Raw genomic sequence first — 18,082 nt, 5'->3', positions numbered from 1 at the left:
ATGGCTAAGGCTGTTGCTCTGAGATGCTTCTTTGGGCAAGGACTTTAAGCTTGCTGTGTTTCTTTCTTTAAATAGTAATATTCATAAGGTGAACCGACGCTTAAAAAGTTATTTGCCTGCTTATATAATACAAACATGTTCCAAAGGTACTATGTGACACCTAGGAGACAGTTTTGATTCAAGAAGATGGCCATTTTATTTTCCTCTTTACTGTAGCTACATTTCCCTCTTTTTAACCTTTGTGTTTGCTAGAATAAGCTTGCAGGACTCCATGCTTCTGTAATATTAAGAGTGGTGAACCTCTCTAAGAAATAAGAGTTCATTGTTCAATTCAGGAGGAGTTTGATCTCAGGAACTGTGATGAGGTTGCAAGTATATGGTTGAGAGCTGATACAGGCAGTGCTGGGTTATGAGGGGAAAGCTTTGCAACAAACACCACCCTTCTGGAAAGAAGTCAACAATTCACAAGTGACTCCCCTCAAATTAATACTTATTCTAGAGTATATATATATGTAGACTTATATATATAAAAGTCTATTCTATTGAAGACTTATTCTATTGTCTTTTTCTCAAAAGAGACGAGCCAGCAATTTTTGTCCCTTCTCTCCCCATCATGGGAAAGAGAGTAGGAGGATAGATTTGATGTAATCATAGAATCATAGAATGACAGAATGTGTTGGGTTGGAAGGGACCTTTAAATGTCATCTAGTCCAACGGCCCTGCAGTAAGCAGGGACATCTTTAACTAGATCAGATTGCTGAGAGCCTCATCAAGCCTGACCTTGAATGTCTCCAGGGATGGGGCCTCCACCACCTCTCTGGGCAACCTGTTCCAGTGCCTCACCACCCTCACTGTAAAGAACTTCTTCCGAATGTCTAATCTAAACCTGCCCTGCTCTAGTTTAAAGCCATTGCCCCTCCTCCGATCGCTACATGCCCTTGCAAACAGCCCCTCCCCATCTCTCCTGTAGGCCCCCTTTAGGTACCGGAAGGCCGCTATAAGGTCTCCCCGGAGCCTTCTCTTCTCCAGACTGAACAACCCCAACTCTCTTCACAGCCTATCTTCACAGCAGATGTGCTCCAGCCCTCGGATCATCCTCTGGACCCACTCCAACAGGTCCATGTCCTTCTTGTGCTGAGGGCTCCAGAGCTGGACACAGGACTCCAGGTGGGGTCTCACGAGAGCAGAGCAGAGGGGGAGAATCACCTCCCTGGACCTGCTGGCCACGCTTCTTTTGATGCAGCCCATCATGCAGGCCATGCAATTGGCCTTCTGGGCTGCAAGCACACATTGTTGGCTCATGTCCAGCCTTTCACGCACCAGTACCCCCAAGTCCTTTTCTGCAGGGCTGCTCTCTGTCACATCATCTCTCAGCCTGTATTGATAACGAGGATTGTCCTGACCCAAGTGTAGGACCTTGGACTTGGCCTCGTTGAACGTCATGACGTTTGCTCACTCCCACCTCTCTAGCTCGTCCAGGTCCCTCTGGATGACACCCTGTCCCTCTGGCACATCGACCGCACCACTCAGCTTGGTGTCATCGGCAAACTTGCTGAGGGTGCACTTGATCCCACTGTCTATGTCACTGATGAAGATATTAAACAGCACCGGTCCCAGTATGGATCCCTGAGGGACACCACGTGTCACCCTTCTCCATCTGGACATCAAGCCATTGACCACTACCCTCTGGATGCGACCATCCAGCCACTTCCTTATCCACCAAAGAGTCCACCCATCAAATCCATATCTCTCCAACTTAGAGAGAAGGATGTTGTGGGGGACCGTGTCAAAGGCCTTGCAGAAGTCCAGACAGATGGCATCCGTAGCTCTCCCTTGTCCACTGATGTAGTCACTCCATTGTAGAAAGCCACTAGGTTGGTCAGGCAGGACTTGCCCCTGGTGAAGCCATGCTGGCTGTCTCGAATCACCTCCCTGTCCTCCATGTGCCTTAGCATAGCTTCTAGGAGGATCTGTTCCATGATCATCCCAGGCAAAGAGGTGAGGCTGACAGGTCAGTAGTTCCCAGGGTCCTCCTTTCTACCCTTTTTAAAAATGGATGTAATGTTTCCCTTTTTCCAATCACCAGGGACTTCACCTGACTGCCATGACTTTTCAGATATCATGGAGAGTGGCTTGGCAACTACATCAGGACTCTGAGGTGCATCTCATCAGGTCCCATGGACTTGTGTATGTTCAGGTTCCTCAGGTGGTCACGAACCTTGTCTTCACTTACAGTGGGAGGGACTTTGTCCTGCAGGTCCCTGTCTTGCAGTCCTTCAACTCAGGAGGTGTGAGGAGAGAGGCTGGCAGTGAAGACTGAGGCAAAAAAGTTGTTGAGAACCTCAGCCTTCTCCTTATCTGTTACCAGTTTGCCATTCTTGCTCATCGGGGGGGTACACTTTCTTTAAGCTTCCTTTTCTGGTTGACATACCTGCAGAAGCCCTTCTTGTTATTCTTAGCATCCCTTGCCAAGTTCAGCTCCGGCCACGCCTTGGGCTTCCTGGCTTCATCCCTACATAACTGGGCAGCATCCCTATACTGTTCCCAGGATACCTGATCCTGCTTGAACTGCCTGTGCAGTTCCTTCTTGCCTTTTAGTTTGATCAGCAGGTCCCAGCTCAGCCATGCCGGTCTCTTCCCTTTCTTGCTTGATTTCTTACACCTGGGAATTGACAGGTCTTGTGCTCTATGGAAAGCATCCTTGAAGATCTGCCAGTTCTGTTCTGCCCCCTTGTCCCTGAGGACCGTTTCCCAGGGAGTCCTATTGACTAACTCCTTGAAGAGACAGAGGTTTACTTTCCTAAAATTCAGGGTCCTGACTACACTCCTCATCTGGCACGTATCCCTTAGGAGTGTGAACTCCACCAGTGCATGGTCACCGCAGCCTAGGCTTGACATCTTGACATCCCCAATGAGCTTACTCACATTGGCGACTGTGAGGTCCAGTATCACATCTCCCCGGGTAGGGCTGTCTATTTCCTGTCTTAGGAAATTATCATCGAGGCACTCCAGGAACTTCCTGGATCGTCTACAGCTCACCGTGTTACTTATCCAGCAGATGTCGGGGTGATTGAAATCCCCCAGCAGGACGAGAGCCTTTGAGCGCAATGCCTCCTGTAGCTGGAGGAAGAAGGCTTCATCAGTAGGTTCCCCTTGATCAGGCGGCCTGTAGTAGACACCAACCAGAAGGTTCTCCTTGTTGCCTCGGTCTCTAATTCCTACCCATAAGCTTTCGACTTCCTCTTGGCTATTCTTTAGGGACATGTCTTCACACTCTATCCATTCCTTAACAGAGGGCAACACCTCCGCCCCTCCTTCCTTGCCTGTCCCTTCTGAACAGCCTGTAGCCAGCGATAGTCATGTTCCAGTCATAGGATTCATCCCACCAGGTTTCAGTAATGGCCACTATGTCATAGTTTTCCAGCAGCACGGTAGCTTCCAGCTCCTCCTGTTTGTTGCCCATGCTGCGTGCATTCGTGTAGAGACACTTTAGCTGGGTCGTTGGCTGTGACGCCTTCTTAGAGGAGCACCCCTTGGGGTGTTTCACGGGTGTTTCCCTGTTGACTCGGACTACCTCAGGAGCCCCTGGCTCGTCTCCGTAAGACTTTGACTGTGATGTAGCATCCCCAGCATGCCTCGGGGCAACAGGTCCAAGGCACTTACTAGCACCCCGTCCCTCTAACCCTGATGTGTTATCCCACAGCCAGTCACAGACAAGCCTGATATTATTATCCCCCTCCCCCTTCACATCTAGTTTAAAGCCCTGTCAATCAGCCCCACAATCTCTTCAGCAAAGATCCTCTTCCCCCTTTGAGAAGGGTGTTTCCCATTTGATGCCAATAAGCCCAGTGCCGTGTAGGCCACCCCATTGTCAAAAAACCCAAACCTGTGGTGGTGACATCAGCCATGGAGCCATGTATTAACAGACTGGATTAGTCTGGTCCTTCCAATGTCACTGCCTGCAACTGGAAGGAGTGAGGAGAAAATAACCTGTGCCCCAGACTTCCCAACCTTCCCAAGGCCCTGAAGTCCCCTTTGATTGCTCTTGGTCTACGAGTCACAGCTTCATCTCCACCTACATGGAAAATCAGTAACGGGTAATAGTCTGAGGACTGTATCAAATTAGGGCGTTTCCTGGTGATGTCCTTAACCCAGGCTCCGGGAAGGCAGCAGACTTCCCTATGAGGAGGGTCTACCTGGCAATGCTCTAGACGAGATAACTGTGACTTTGAGCAGCTGCTCTGTATCCTCTATTACTACCTAGCATATGCTTTGAGTTTCACATAATCCAGCAAGATCAAAAGGAAATCTGTATTACGCTGGCCTTCTCCAGATCTCCAGAGTATTGGGCCCCTAAGCAAACTGAGCAGAGAAATTTCATGATTCTAAAGGAGAAAAAAAATTATATATGATGAACTGGAGGATAATATTAAGGTTTTTTCCTTCGAAAAGAAAATTAAAGCCCTTTATCAAATGTACTTTTCCTGTCTCATTTATGTACATAATGAAAATAATGATGATGTTGCAACTATCTTGGAAGAACATACAAGTTACATGAGAGATTTTACTTGCAGGATTTGAAATAAATAACGGTCTGGTATTTTTGTTGGGGGGCCCAAGGTTTACTGTCTCTGTCAGCAGTTACAACTTGAGGATGGAAAAATAACAGGAGAGATGTGGCTGAGGAAAAGTTTTTAAAAATCTTGCAGTTGTATTAGTTGGTGCATTTGGTTAAGATAATTAACTGATTGTTTCTCTCTCCTTTCCCCAACCTTCTTGTTTTTCTTCTTCTTCCCTTTCTATGTCTGTCCTCCTATCCTCCCCACCCACCCTTATTTTTTTCTTCCTTTTTTTGCTCCTCTGATTGGCATCCTCTTCTTTGCTCTGCCTGTATGATACAGAAGTGGGGTGCCAATGAGAGGTGCTGCAGGAGCAGTCTCACGGTGTGGGAGCTCCAAGAGCAGTGCTCCCACACCACGGGACCACTTGGTCACTGGTGGGACTGTCCCAGACAATCCAGGACAATTGTAAGCTACACTGTGTGTTATGTAGGAATTGTGCTCCATTTCAGAAAAAGGCTAACTTTTGAACTGGGACCATTTTCACTGGCAAAGAATTTATATAATAAGAAGTAAAACAAGTTGCGTGAAGACTGTATTTATGTTACTAATATGAAAGGCAAAGATATATTTGCATTTTGCATTCTACTAACCGCTAGCATATATCCTATGTTTGCAGCTTTCATTTAGTTTGATTTGCATGACTCTACATAAACTGGAAACTCTTGTAATATACCCGGTGATGGAAAACGCTTTAACGCAGGTTGAATGTGTAGAAAACAAGCAGCATTAGCATGTTTGTCTGGTTTTCTGTTTTCTTAACATACTGGCTTGTCTCACTTCCCCCGAGTTACCTGTCTTGGAGCCTGTCCTCAGTTATGTTATTATGCATTATTTGTAATCATATGTTCTGATAAAGATGAGAAGTTAAAGAAGGTTAAATATTTGGATTTTCTCTCTTTAAATATTATTATTTTGATTATTTGTTTACAACAGCACGGGCTGAATTATACAAGCTTTCAAAATAGCCCCCGCAAGTGGCGAGTACAAGCCTTTGTACCATAAACTGAATTAGTAGACATATGGTTACAAAATTTGTTCATGCACTTTTACATGCACATGTCTGTGGGTGCAGAGTAAAAGCTTTGAATGTGAATCTGTGTTGTATTTATGTGTAGGTGGGAACTATTCAAAATGTATCTGGAAAAACACATCTGTGGGGGGGGGAGAAAATAACCTTGGACTTTTTTCAGCAGAAGACTACTGTTTAAGAATGAGTAGCGTCCTTTGGAATATCCACTTGTACTTTCTCAGCAGTATTATGTCAAGTTAATCCGTCCTAAACGTATTTGGCAGCGTGCTGGTTTCATCACAGTTGTCCCTAAGGCTTGAACGCATTGTGACTGGTATTTTTACAGTCCCTGCCAACCGACTGAACTCAGAGTCAATCTCACTTTTTCCACAGGTCAGCAGAAAGCTGGCCCAAAGGTCTTTTTCAGTGCTGTGACAGTGGGTGTGGAACTGAGGGGTGCCAATACCGTCACAATGCACAACGTACTACCAACATTTCTCTCTCTGAACTTGAGCGTGCTTTGCATGGAGGCTGATGCGAAATAGTCAGCTTTTTCTGAGGGTTGTGGTGTAGGTTGTAGTCCAGGAAGGATAGAAGAAGTGTTGTTTCTGATATGTTTTGTTATGCAGGGGAAGGATGCTATTTTAGCTGCCTGTTACATTTTACCTCCAGCCCCAAAGTTCTCCGTATACTATTGGTTGAATATTTTTACTTGTACAATATGCACAGCTTCAAAATATGTCAGAGTTTATGTAAGGAATAACAAAACAAATGGAAAAGACTCATCCTCTCAAACATGATCACAAATCCTGAGAGAAGCTTAAGGAAAGAGAGAGACCTTCCAAAATAAGCTAAAGTTGGGTTGATTCTGATGCCTTTGTAGTATATGGAGAGAGTTCTCCTGAAGTCTCATTACCTGAGGTATTCAAAACTTTTTAGCTCAAAGGCAGAAATTTAGGTTTTGCGTAAGGCATGTTATAATGTGTTCCTTGAAGCTGGTTTTAGCAAAGGGGGTTGAGGGATTTTCCGGACAGCGTTGTTATATGTGGCAGATCTGTATGCCATAGGGCCAGCCTGTTCACAATAGTTGTTTAACTTAACAGCTGTACAAGATGTTTAGAACAATGAACCTGTTAAAAAATACAGGCGTTCAGATTTCATTCAGAACTGATTACCCTTCTTATTAATCTGCTTTTCTACTTGTTTCACATTTGGAGACTGAACTAGAATGACACGCGAATGCAATGACTAGCTTCCCTTACAAAATACGAAAATGGCTATCACCACCATACATCCTGCAGTACCTTTTAGTTTTGGTTTGTTTCTTTTTTTTTAAAGAGTGCATCAGCATACATGTGAAATCATAAATATTGTAACCATGCTAAGGCTTTCTCAGTGCTACGCTTTTAAAAAATAACTTAGATTACAATTGATGTTTCCTTCTAGTTTTGTTTCAGCTTTGCTTTGATCCACTGTATTAGAGAATACGTTATTTTAATATTAAATACCGTTCTTTTTTTGTTGTCTGGTGTTTTCTACAAAATGCAAAGGAAAAATAACAGTAGGAAAAGTATGTAAAACTCCTATGCATGTTGGGATGGGAAAATCTAAGGGCTTAGAATTCACAAAAATCTTTTAATTGCTTCTTAAAGCTCTAGTTTTGCAGCAGTCAAACTGTCAACTAGTGGAAGCGTACTTTTAAAAGCTGCTGTTGCATTTTTTCTGACATGAATAGTATATTTTTTTAAATCTTGGACCTTTTTGTTCTGTTGTCCAAACAAACCTACCAGCAGTGGATCATCTTGCCTCTCTGAACCTTGGCTTCTCTTGTTGAGAGCAGTCCTGCTCATTTTTATTTTTGTGTGGCAACCAAGTGTTTTCCCTCTCAAGTTTGCAGCCATCTAAATGCTCTCTTTGGACTCTCCTCAGCTTCTTTACCCATTTCTGTTGGGTCCAGCCCATCACCTTCTGGGTGTCAGGACATTTTTGTCCATCTGTCCCTGCTGCAAACCTCACTGACACTGTCATGCAACATTGTTTCTGAAGATCCAGTTCTGTTCCCGTTGGTCTCAGAACAGAATATTTGTGTTCTCACCAATTTATTACTGATGCCGACAGTGTCTCTCATCAGTGAGCAATTATGCCATGTGCTCTAAAAACATTAGCTGGTTATCCCTGTCCCACAGAATTCATCATAGCAATTTTTGGTCTGCCTTTTCTCTCCTTTATTTTCAGTCTGAATGGTTCTAACTTTTTTGTTCCCCTTACTTTGGCCCTGTTCTCTAAGATCGCACCTCTTTTCTCCCTCCACGTGCCCCACTCTTCCAAACCCTCCTTCCCTCTTCCCCCCCTGCCCAGCTCTCAGTATGTCCATCTGCTGTTCCCTATCCTAGTGCTGTCTGTTCGCTCCACCTGTGATTTAGGCGCCTCTTTCCACTCACCTTGGCCATTTCAGATAGCCTTCTTGTTTAGGTGAGAGCGAATGAATTGTCTCTTGCACCATTTTACATTTCTGCTTGAAGACACATAAAGACAGGGAGTAAAATTTTGTCAGCTTAAATCTGGAGTTAGCTCACTGATTTATAACCGGGCATACTTGTGTAGGCATATCATCAAGATAATCATTAGTAACAGAAATTTTATTTGCTGTATTCACAGTATCTGAAGAACTGAAAGCCCTTTAATGTCTGACTGTGTCTTGTCTTTCCCGGAACTCATTCATCCCATAATGTAATATAAGCACATTTATTTTAAATTACTGGAAAGAAACCGTTAATGCTTGTATTATGTTTTAACTTGCTTTCCTTTGGAGGCAGGGAATTGTCAAGTAAGTACTAACAACACACAGCACAGAAAAAGTACAGATTGCTGTGAATGTACAATGCAGATTGCATAGGTCACAAAGGGTAAATATATGTCATTTGCTACAGTGCAAATTTCTTGTCTTGACACTGCCATCTTATGTATCAAAATAAATTAGGTGTAGTTACAGACTTGTTAAAATGAAAGTGAATTTGATGCTGCTTTACATTTGTGTTCTTACGATGGTAATAAGGCAACGAATGCATACATGTGTATATATACATGTATATATGAATGCACACAACATCTGTGTTTGTGTGTACTGTGACTAGATTTATGTAAAAGTATATGTGTATGTTTCCTGATTAAATCTCATGTTTACAATCTAGTGGTTATCAACCATATCATAGTCGTAGTGTTCTCTTGCTTTCTTAAAAAAATTTTGGCTTGTTCATGTTGTAAAACTTAACTAACATTCCTAGGTAAAGAAACGTAAAAATTAACCATTTTAAAATTACACTAAAACAGAAAAAAGAGCAGGAAGCATACAAGAAAACGATTTATTATTTTCATAAGTGCTGCTTCAAAGGCCCTAGTAAATCTGGGCTGAAACGGCTTCTGCTGTTCTAGTGTCTCAGAAAGATTTTATTTTGCAAGAGAATTAAGTTTTGTAATGATTTCCTCCACCCCTTCTCTACTGGTGACTGTGCTGCTATTCGGTCCAATTACCGCTGCTGATTATGTAACATGACTTGATTGACCACTTTCAGAGAAAATAAAGGTACTTGTTTCCCCGTGAACAAAAAAGGACAAGCTGTCCCTGTAAGTAAGTTGGCCTACCAATGAACAATTATGAGGCTAAATTGCAGGCTGGACTAGGGTAGAAAACAAGCATCCATTGTATGAAATTCTCAACAGTGCTTAGGAGACTGTTAAGTCTCTACCAGTTTCCATCCCTGTCAGGCACCTGAAAATAAACACGCGTGTGGAATCTTGTTCTCCTTCAGTATAAAGCGTGCAGGAAGCATGGCTGTAGCTTCCTTTTCCCCCTCTGTCCGGTAGGATCTTTAGTTCAGAGTATACCCAGGGATGCCAGGGGACGATGTTTCCGAATTTGTAGACTGGTGCACTCTTTAATTTCTGTTTTAGTTCTTGCTGGCATGCTTGGATAGCATGTTTTGTGCCACACAAAGGAATGACTGATCAACTCTAAAAATGCTTGTGCATGAGTAAAGTGGTCAGAAGTACACCTAAAACTGTATTAAGTTTCTTACTTGGCTTTGTTTGCTGCTTTGTTTGCTGCTTACAAGGGGATCAAGGTAACTCTTTCACTCTTTCAATGTCACAAGATCACCTGCTAATGTACTTTGCTGGTACTCAGTGAGTTTGCTTGTTTGCTTAAGAAGTGGGTTAGTTTGTGTACTTCCAGCTTTGTTCTGTCTTTTTTAGAGCTCAGATTTTCATGCTACTTACTCCTGCAGGAAGTATTCCAGCCGTGTAGCAAGAAGTGTTCTGGCTGTGCATTTTGTCAATTGTTGCCTTTAATACTTTCCATTAAAAAATACAATTCCAGAAAAAATCAGCTCCCTCTAAGCAAAAGGCATTTCATTCTTCTGCAATTATTTTTTTTGCAAAGTGAGAATTAATGGTAATTACAGTATAAGGACAAGAACAATCTAATTTCCACAGCATATATAACGTATATCAAGTTCGCGCCTTTTTGAAATCTTAAACTGTGGAAATGCTTTCCAAATTCCAGTGTTTATTAACTAAATTCAGGCCAGGCATTTTTGTTTTTTACTTGCAGAACCCCGCTGTTGTTTAACCCTATCTCCGGAATCTGCAGTTGGAGTTTAAAGGCATGCAGTGGGGTGGTTTTTGTATTACAAACAGCAGCCATCAAGTGATGTTGTGGGGCACACATTTAACCATAATATCTGGTTTTATTCTTCTGCCGTCACCACTTCTACCTCAACCTTCTAGCAAGACCTATTTTCTAAGTAAAAGATGATAAAACATGGTAAAGAACCTAGGCGAGATTTCCATGGGCTCATTTCTCCAGTAATCCAGTGCGGTTTTTATGGCTCTGTTCTGCTGTTGACAGGGTTAGAATTAGCCCTCATGAACTTCTGTTAACAGAAAGAGAGAATCATTGTGCTTAAATTAACACAATGGTCACCTAGAGTGGAGCCTGTGCGGCAGGCATTTGATTTCTTAAGGTCATGAACTTCTAGAGGCTGAGCTCCCTCTACTCCCTTCCTTCTCGGCAGGATCAATAGTAGCAGTAAAGGTTATCTGTCTTTAAACATCATTTGCACAAATCAAATTTTGTTTCCGCCTATGTTCTACATTTGTCTTTTTAGCTACTTTTAGCAACTGTAATTATATAAAAATGCTTTGCTGGCCTCAGTCTCTGTTACATTCACACGGACGAATTCCTTGTACATTTCAAAATGGAATCATTTTGTCTCTAATACGATTTGGAGAAGATTTTAACAAAGTCTTGTCAAGGTTTTGTGATGGAGTTTCTCAGAAGCAGCAAGGTTGGGGAAAGCTCAACTGCCAGCTGTAGAAAATCTTTTAGATAATTTCTGAAAGTAACAATTTACTATCATTTAGTATTCAAGGGTTTTCCCATGGATTTAAATCATTATGATTAAAAAAAATAAAATTACTGTGTGGTGGTCTGCTTTACCACTCATTCACAAAATCTAGATCAATGCTATTTCTGCTCTTTCCGTCAAAATGCATATGATTTTAGTCAGTTTATTGTACAACTCTAAAAGAAGCTAGACATTAGGCTCAAATATTTGCAATTGGCCGTTTCCTGTTCACATACAAGATATATGCTATGGTTTGGGAGGTTTTGTTTTGCTTTCCAACATATTGATTGTCTTTTTTAAATGTTTATTTCAGGCCACCAGTTAGCAGAGCTGCTCCTCAACCTGAAAAACTGCAAAAGAACAATATCAACAAAAAAAAGAAACTGGTTGAGGTCAGGCTTAATACTTTTTCATTTGCTTTAGTGCTGGGTGAAATTCATCCCTATTTCAAGGGCAGCTAAAAGCATGTATAGGTAGAAGAGAAAGAAATTTCTAGAAAGTGCTTTCATCTCTAGTGGCAAACACCAGAAAATGTGATAGACAGCAATCCCTGTCAGAAAGAACCTCAGATTCAGGGTGTTAAAGCTTACCTATAATATCAGATCTCTCCAAACACCAAATTTTTCTCTTCGTTTGAAGGGCAGGTAGAGCCAAAGTGTATGCACGTACACAGCAGAACCCACGCTCACTACATAACCCCAAGGGAAACACAATCAGAAACGGCACTTCACTTTCACACATGAAAAGTCATGTGTGTGATTTTGAATGATGGAATTTAATCATTTACTTTGGAAACATACCTCTTTCCCCAAACTGTGGGGCCTGCCAAACAACTTTTTTGAATTTCCACATAATATGCTGAACAAGGAATATTCTGTGATCTGTGCGGACAATTTGCAAAAATTGCTTGGTCCGTCAATTCAAATTGTTCCTAGTAAACTGTAATTGTGTTTGGGACAGATTCATTAAGTCTGTTTTCTGGGCTAAAAAGTAAGTTTAACAACAATCCATTAACCGTCACTGTTTTTCTGGAGGAAATTTTCTTGGCAGTTGCTTATTTCAAGCTGAAATTACACCTCTGATTAATGTTTTAGTTGTAGAGTTATGTTACAGCCTGCCTTTGCTTCTTAAAAGAACTTTAAGGTCAGAATTTGGTTTGTTAAAATTTGGTAGTTTATGAGAATGATTTTTGAAGACCCTTAAAGTAGAAGTAACGATATTCACAAATACCTGATACCCTATATAGCTATTCAACTGCGATGGGAAGATTAATAAAATTGGACCTTTTTTTGTAAGTTGTATATATTTTGAATGGAAATTTACAGAAACAAAACATTCTTAGCCCACTGAATTATTAAAGAAATAATAATATAAATGCAGTGCCTGAGTTGACTGATTAAAGCGTTGTAGATAGTCTGTGAGAATGTCATGCCTCAATAAAGTAGCAGAACAACAGGGATTACTGATTAATTATTGATTAATTGTTGTTTAATTATTGGATTGCCTCTACAAGGTATTGGTAGGTTGCATAATTACTTTAGAACTGTGGTTATGTGATCCAAACTCTGTAATCTCCTTGGTTCTTCTTTCATTTCACTCTTTATCTTTCTTTTTGTTTTACTTGACCAGGAGCTGGCTTTAGACCATGTTTTTGGATACAGAGGATTTGATTGTCGCAACAACCTTCATTACCTAAATGATGGTGCTGATATTATTTTCCACACAGCTGCAGCAGGCATAGTTCAAAATCTTTCTACTGGTAATTCAAATTGAAACACTACTTTGAGATAAAAAGTGCTGTACAAGTGAAATATTTCTGATTGAAAGTCTTTTTACATTTTTACATTCCTGTATCTGTCTCTCATTTTGCATCTTGATAAATAATGCAAAAAAAAGTTTAGATGGCTATTATATCAGATTGACGGTTTCTCCTGTTCAGGTCATCCCGTAGAGCCCTCCTCTTCCTTTCGGCAAGTAGGAGATTCTGCTAGTGTCCTGGGTTGAGTGATACAAGACTAATTTCTCTTCTAATGCTGGGGAAAACTCCACTTTTGGAAGACTCTAGTGTCTGAATTTGTGAAAATATTTACTTTATAGACAGCTAGGCTATGTGGGATTCAAGGTCTCAGTGTTTTTGAGCCTTGCCGGGTGCAGCGATGAGGAGGAGCAAGTCCTGGGCATTTGACCCAAGCTGGCCAACAGGATTATTTCATACCGTGAACACCACATTCGATATAAATCAGAAAGTTTGCTGCGTAGCTCTCTCTCTCCCTTTTGATGGCAGCGGTCCAGAGAAGTCCTTGCCCTGGTGTTGGACCCCTGAGCCCTTCCCTGCCTCCCGAAGCCGTAGCACTCGCGGTGTCCGACATTTGCTGTCCGCTGCTGGGAGTGCATGGCTTCCTGCTGAGAGATGGCCTGAGTAGAATTCTTGTATATCTTATATTAGTATTGGGATTAATACTGGTTCTTTAATATTATTGTTAATTATTTAGTCTTATCCAATTAAATCTATTTACATTTTAACACTCATGTTTCCTTCCTTTCCCTGATTCTCCTTTCTGGGTGGGGAGGGGTCATCAGGTGATAGAATAATTATCTAAATGACAATAAATTGTTATGGGTTTTCTCAAACTATGACAGCTAGGAAGTGGAATAAACACCTCTTCTATTTCTGCAGTTGTGCCTTGCTAAAATCCCTGCTGAAGTCACAGGAATGTCGTTCTCAGAGAAGAGAGCCTGGGTTATGAAATGACTAGTACCCCCAAAAATGCTAGGAGCAGTAACATCTGTTGTTTCATTTTGAGTTGTTTTAACGAAGTCATACTCCAGGGAAGGGTACATTTTGATGCAATACGCTGTGAGCAAGATGCTCACAGGGGGAAGGGGTAGAAAGATTCCCTGTCTTTTGGGTAATGAAGGGAGGAGGAAAACCACCAAAAATCTATCTGACCCTAAGTTGTAGAACCAGCATCTCCATGTTCTTCATATATCTCAAGAAACAAAAACAGAAATAAAAGGAATTTTGGCTTTATTTCATTTCCTCTTGGTGCCCCAGTGTGCTCAGCATATCTGCTGACAAGAAGGGGTGGAGATAGAAAAGCTGTAACATCTGGTGACCTTTGGGGACTCCAGTCCTAGCATGGCCTCTGACCCATGGAGCTGGGAAGCACTGTCTCATCTGTTCTTTTTGGGTCCTTTCCCTTGGGAAGATACTGCAAAGCACAAACTTCACAGGGCTTTGCGCTCCACTTTGCTTCCCACTGACTGCTTCAATTTACCCGGAAACCTGGGCCCTGTATTTGCTAGTTTTGCTTTTTCATGCAGTCATGGTAGGCTACAGGATGATTCTTGGACTGATTCCTGGTTCCCTGGAGATAGCTGGTTTACCAAATATTGCTTTTATATCTACATGTTAATGGTTATGTTCACAGTGCAGTTGGTAACCATGCCTGGGAATGAGTGGAGCAGCTGTCGACATAGTTATTGGCCTACCCCCATCCTTTCCCTGGAGAGTACAGGATGAATGTAGCAACAAGCGGCTTGAATAGCCTTTGCTTCAGTGATGGTTTTTGCTTTGATACCATTGTCAATAAAAACATGTTTGAATTTTATTAGGTAGTCAGAGTTTCTACCTGGAGCACACTGATGACATTCTCTGCCTAACTGTGAATCAGCACCCAAAGTATAAAAACATTGTGGCTACCAGCCAGATCGGTAGGTGACTCTCCATATAACAGAGTTTAACTCAAAAATTATCAGGGGCACTGATTTATTTTGGGCATTTCTGTGTAAGAATTTTACCAGGACGTGCCAGTTTTACTGTCCTCAAAATTTTTTCTTTGATTTTTAAAGAGGTAATCAAAGCTTTAGGATTTTCTTATTATTTCAGTTTCATCTCTGAGTGGATTTTAGAGTTAATTGTACTACAATCGTATTTTTGAAATCATGCTTTGATAAACTGCACTAAATCATGTCTTTAATCATACGATTTATAGAATCCCTCTTCCCTTCCTGTATCCAAGGCACTGTTTAGCAGTAAAATGCTTAGCAGTGAAAATACAATGAAAATTTTCCTACGCAGAAGTACAAAACCTATATGGAAACAGACAGAAATCTCAACAGAAGTTACGACATATGTAAGGGGCCAATTGTGAAACCATATGTATTTATGTGTTTATTATTTACATGGAGAGTCCTGTTAGATTCCCTAGTACCTTTTGCAGCGGTAAACATTGCATGGGAAATGCAGGATCGTTTGTCCCGAGCCTTGAGAAGGATCTGTTGCCTTTCACTTAAACCAGCTTAATACTGGAATAACTAACATCATGAAAAAGAATGGTGTCATCCAGTTCATATCATTCTAGAAGGAGACTCAAGTCCATAACTTCTATAACAAATAACTTAACAGAGGACAGAAAAACTGTAGTAGATTAACCCCTTGACAAACCGTTTGCTGCCGGTACCGAGTGCTGTCATTTCAATTTGAACATTGAGTAAACACAAAAATCTGTATATATTGTCAGAGCTCCAGTTCTGATTTCTATGACACGGGAAAGATGACTGTTAAAGGCCTTTTTTCCTAGTCTGGCAATAACAGCCCATGAAATCAGTGTTTCTGATTTTTGTTGCTATTCTGTATAACTACAGATTCATTTCACCTTTAAATTTAATAATTTTTAAAAACTGCATGTCTTTAGCATTTCATTTAAATACCATTTTTAAAACTCAAAAGTACTAAATATTGTTGCGATATTTGTGTATAAAAAACAATATACCCAAAGAAGTTCAACAATATTCCTGCTTATTTGTTTTGTTGATTTTAACCCATATCCATTTTCAAATTTTTTTTTTTTTCCTTCTGGTGCTGATGCTGGCACTTCAGCATTAGAAACGTGACTTATTTCACCTATTGTTTTTCCTTGGTGCTTCCTCATTTGCCATTGCTCTCACAATGCAGGTGATATGACAGAATTTCCAGGTAAGGCTGATTCGTTTGTGAATTTTAGTCAGCAGAGTTATGTAAAAGTTTCATGTAACCTCATTGTATCTGTGTGAATTGCGGATACAAGTGAAACATCTACAGACAATTTCTTTTGCATGAGGTTATTCATAAATGTTGTTCTTTTAGAATTTGTCTTACTTCATGAAATACAGTGATTCCCCCCCTGTGTTTTGCAAGCTATTATGATTTTTTTTTTGAGTGGTGTTAATCTTCAAACAAAACAAAACAAAAATCCACAACTTATAAGTGTCTGTTTAGGTTAAATGTTCTTGAAAAATGCCTATTTTGTACCGAAGCTTTACAGATGCTGAATTAATTCTCTTTTTAATACATCTTTTTGCACATAGGTACGACTCCTACAATTCATATATGGGATGCTATGAGTAAGCAAACGATTTCAATGCTGCGTTGCTTCCATACCAAAGGGGTCAACTATGTTAACTTCAGTGCAACTGGCAAACTTTTGGTTTCCGTGGGAATTGATCCAGAACATACCATCACAGTGTGGAGGTGGCAAGAAGGTAACTCTGGAAAAATCGTGTTCCTTCAGCCTAACAGAACGGTGTGCCGTTATTCGCTTTTCAAGTCTTTGGAATAACTTTGTGTTCTTACTCTGAGTATTGTGGCTCCCTAAGTCACAAAATCAGTTAAAGGAGATAATAGCAAAGTGCTAGAAAATATGGGTAAGAAAAGAAGTTTTAAACTTCTATTATAAATAGAGGTAAATTGAGGAAAGAATGTTGTTTAATGTAAAATGCCATTAAATTAAGGAAAGTATTTTCTTTCTCTTCCTAAAATACTTGAACTTGAAATTCTGTGCTGTAGATAAGCCTATGGGAAGTAATTTCCAGAAAAGACTTATCATCTTCAGAAATGGTGGAGGGGAGAGAAGTGTCTCAGCTCACTAGATGTTTCCCTCTGCGTTTCACCAGATGGTAACTCATTGATGATAATCAGAATATTTGTGTTGCTATTTCACTGACCAAGGAGACAAATCACGCTATGAAGACCTGAATCTGCATTTCCTAAACCTGTCTGATGCAATGGAATAACCTTGCAGGTTGCATGAATTAAGTTATTTGATACACTAAATAATGTTGGGATTTGCTTAGTTTTCAGCATCTGGGACACAGTTCTCTAATCCAATACCAGGTCAATTTATTTTGTAAAGTCATTTTCAGAGCTTAATTTTGCAGGTAAATTTAACTTTATTTTTATCCTTTCCTAATTAAAACAGGGGCTAAAGTTGCTAGCAGGGGAGGACACCTGGAGAGGATATTCGTTGTAGAGTTCCGCCCAGATTCAGACACTCAGTTTGTGTCTGTTGGGGTAAAACACATGAAGTTCTGGACATTAGCTGGCAGTGCTTTGCTTTATAAGAAAGGAGTCATTGGTTCCATGGAAGATGCCAAAATGCAAACCATGCTTTCTGTTGCCTTCGGAGCAGTGAGTTCAAATTACTTGCTACAGAATTTTATAATACATTTTTATTAAATCTGCAACTGTCAATTTCCTTTGTTGAAATCCTGTAGAGGGTGGACAGTGCAAGACCATGGAGCTCTTGCTTATTAGTCAAACATTTAATTTGAAACTTGTACGCCTTTAGATCCTCATATAACTTTTCTAAACAGGGTTGGGTTTCTCTGTCAGTGAATATTTTTTATTAATATCTGTGCATACCTACAGCATCAGCTGCCATGGCTTTTTTTTTTGCCTTTGCTAGTTATTTAGCACTTCAGTGGTTAACTTAGAAAAATGTAACGCTGTTCTTTTGTGTATGGGCTCTGCAACCTTTTTTTCTACTGACATTATTTAGTTTGACATATGCTAGTGATCCAACTAATGGTGACATTATATAATACTCCTCTGTATGATCATTAAGGAACCATAGCACTGTGCTTTAGACTTCATAGTTAAGGAAAAAAAATGCATATTAACAGTGAAAAAGCAGTGCTGCTATGATGCTGAGGTCTGAAATAGGTTCTGCTTCATCCAGAAACCCGACAGAAATTACCTTTACAAAGGTTAAGCACAAATTATACAA

General features: G+C 40.7%; 1 protein-coding gene across 1 annotated transcript in view; it reads left to right on the top strand.

Annotated features, from left to right (window-relative positions):
* The window catches only part of EML6 (EMAP like 6), a 135,901-nt gene that overhangs the window by 107,274 nt on the left and 10,545 nt on the right, over positions 1–18,082 (top strand). Inside the window, exons 29-33 of the mRNA XM_054194466.1 lie at positions 11,350–11,428; positions 12,666–12,795; positions 14,652–14,750; positions 16,386–16,559; positions 17,276–17,484. Coding sequence (XP_054050441.1) covers positions 11,350–11,428; positions 12,666–12,795; positions 14,652–14,750; positions 16,386–16,559; positions 17,276–17,484 — 691 coding nt within the window. The remainder of the gene's footprint in view (positions 1–11,349; positions 11,429–12,665; positions 12,796–14,651; positions 14,751–16,385; positions 16,560–17,275; positions 17,485–18,082) is intronic.

The sequence above is a fragment of the Rissa tridactyla genome, chromosome 3 (assembly GCF_028500815.1).
Source record: "Rissa tridactyla isolate bRisTri1 chromosome 3, bRisTri1.patW.cur.20221130, whole genome shotgun sequence".
Taxonomy (NCBI): Eukaryota; Metazoa; Chordata; class Aves; order Charadriiformes; family Laridae; genus Rissa; species Rissa tridactyla.
This window is presented reverse-complemented; position numbering and strand designations above follow the sequence as displayed.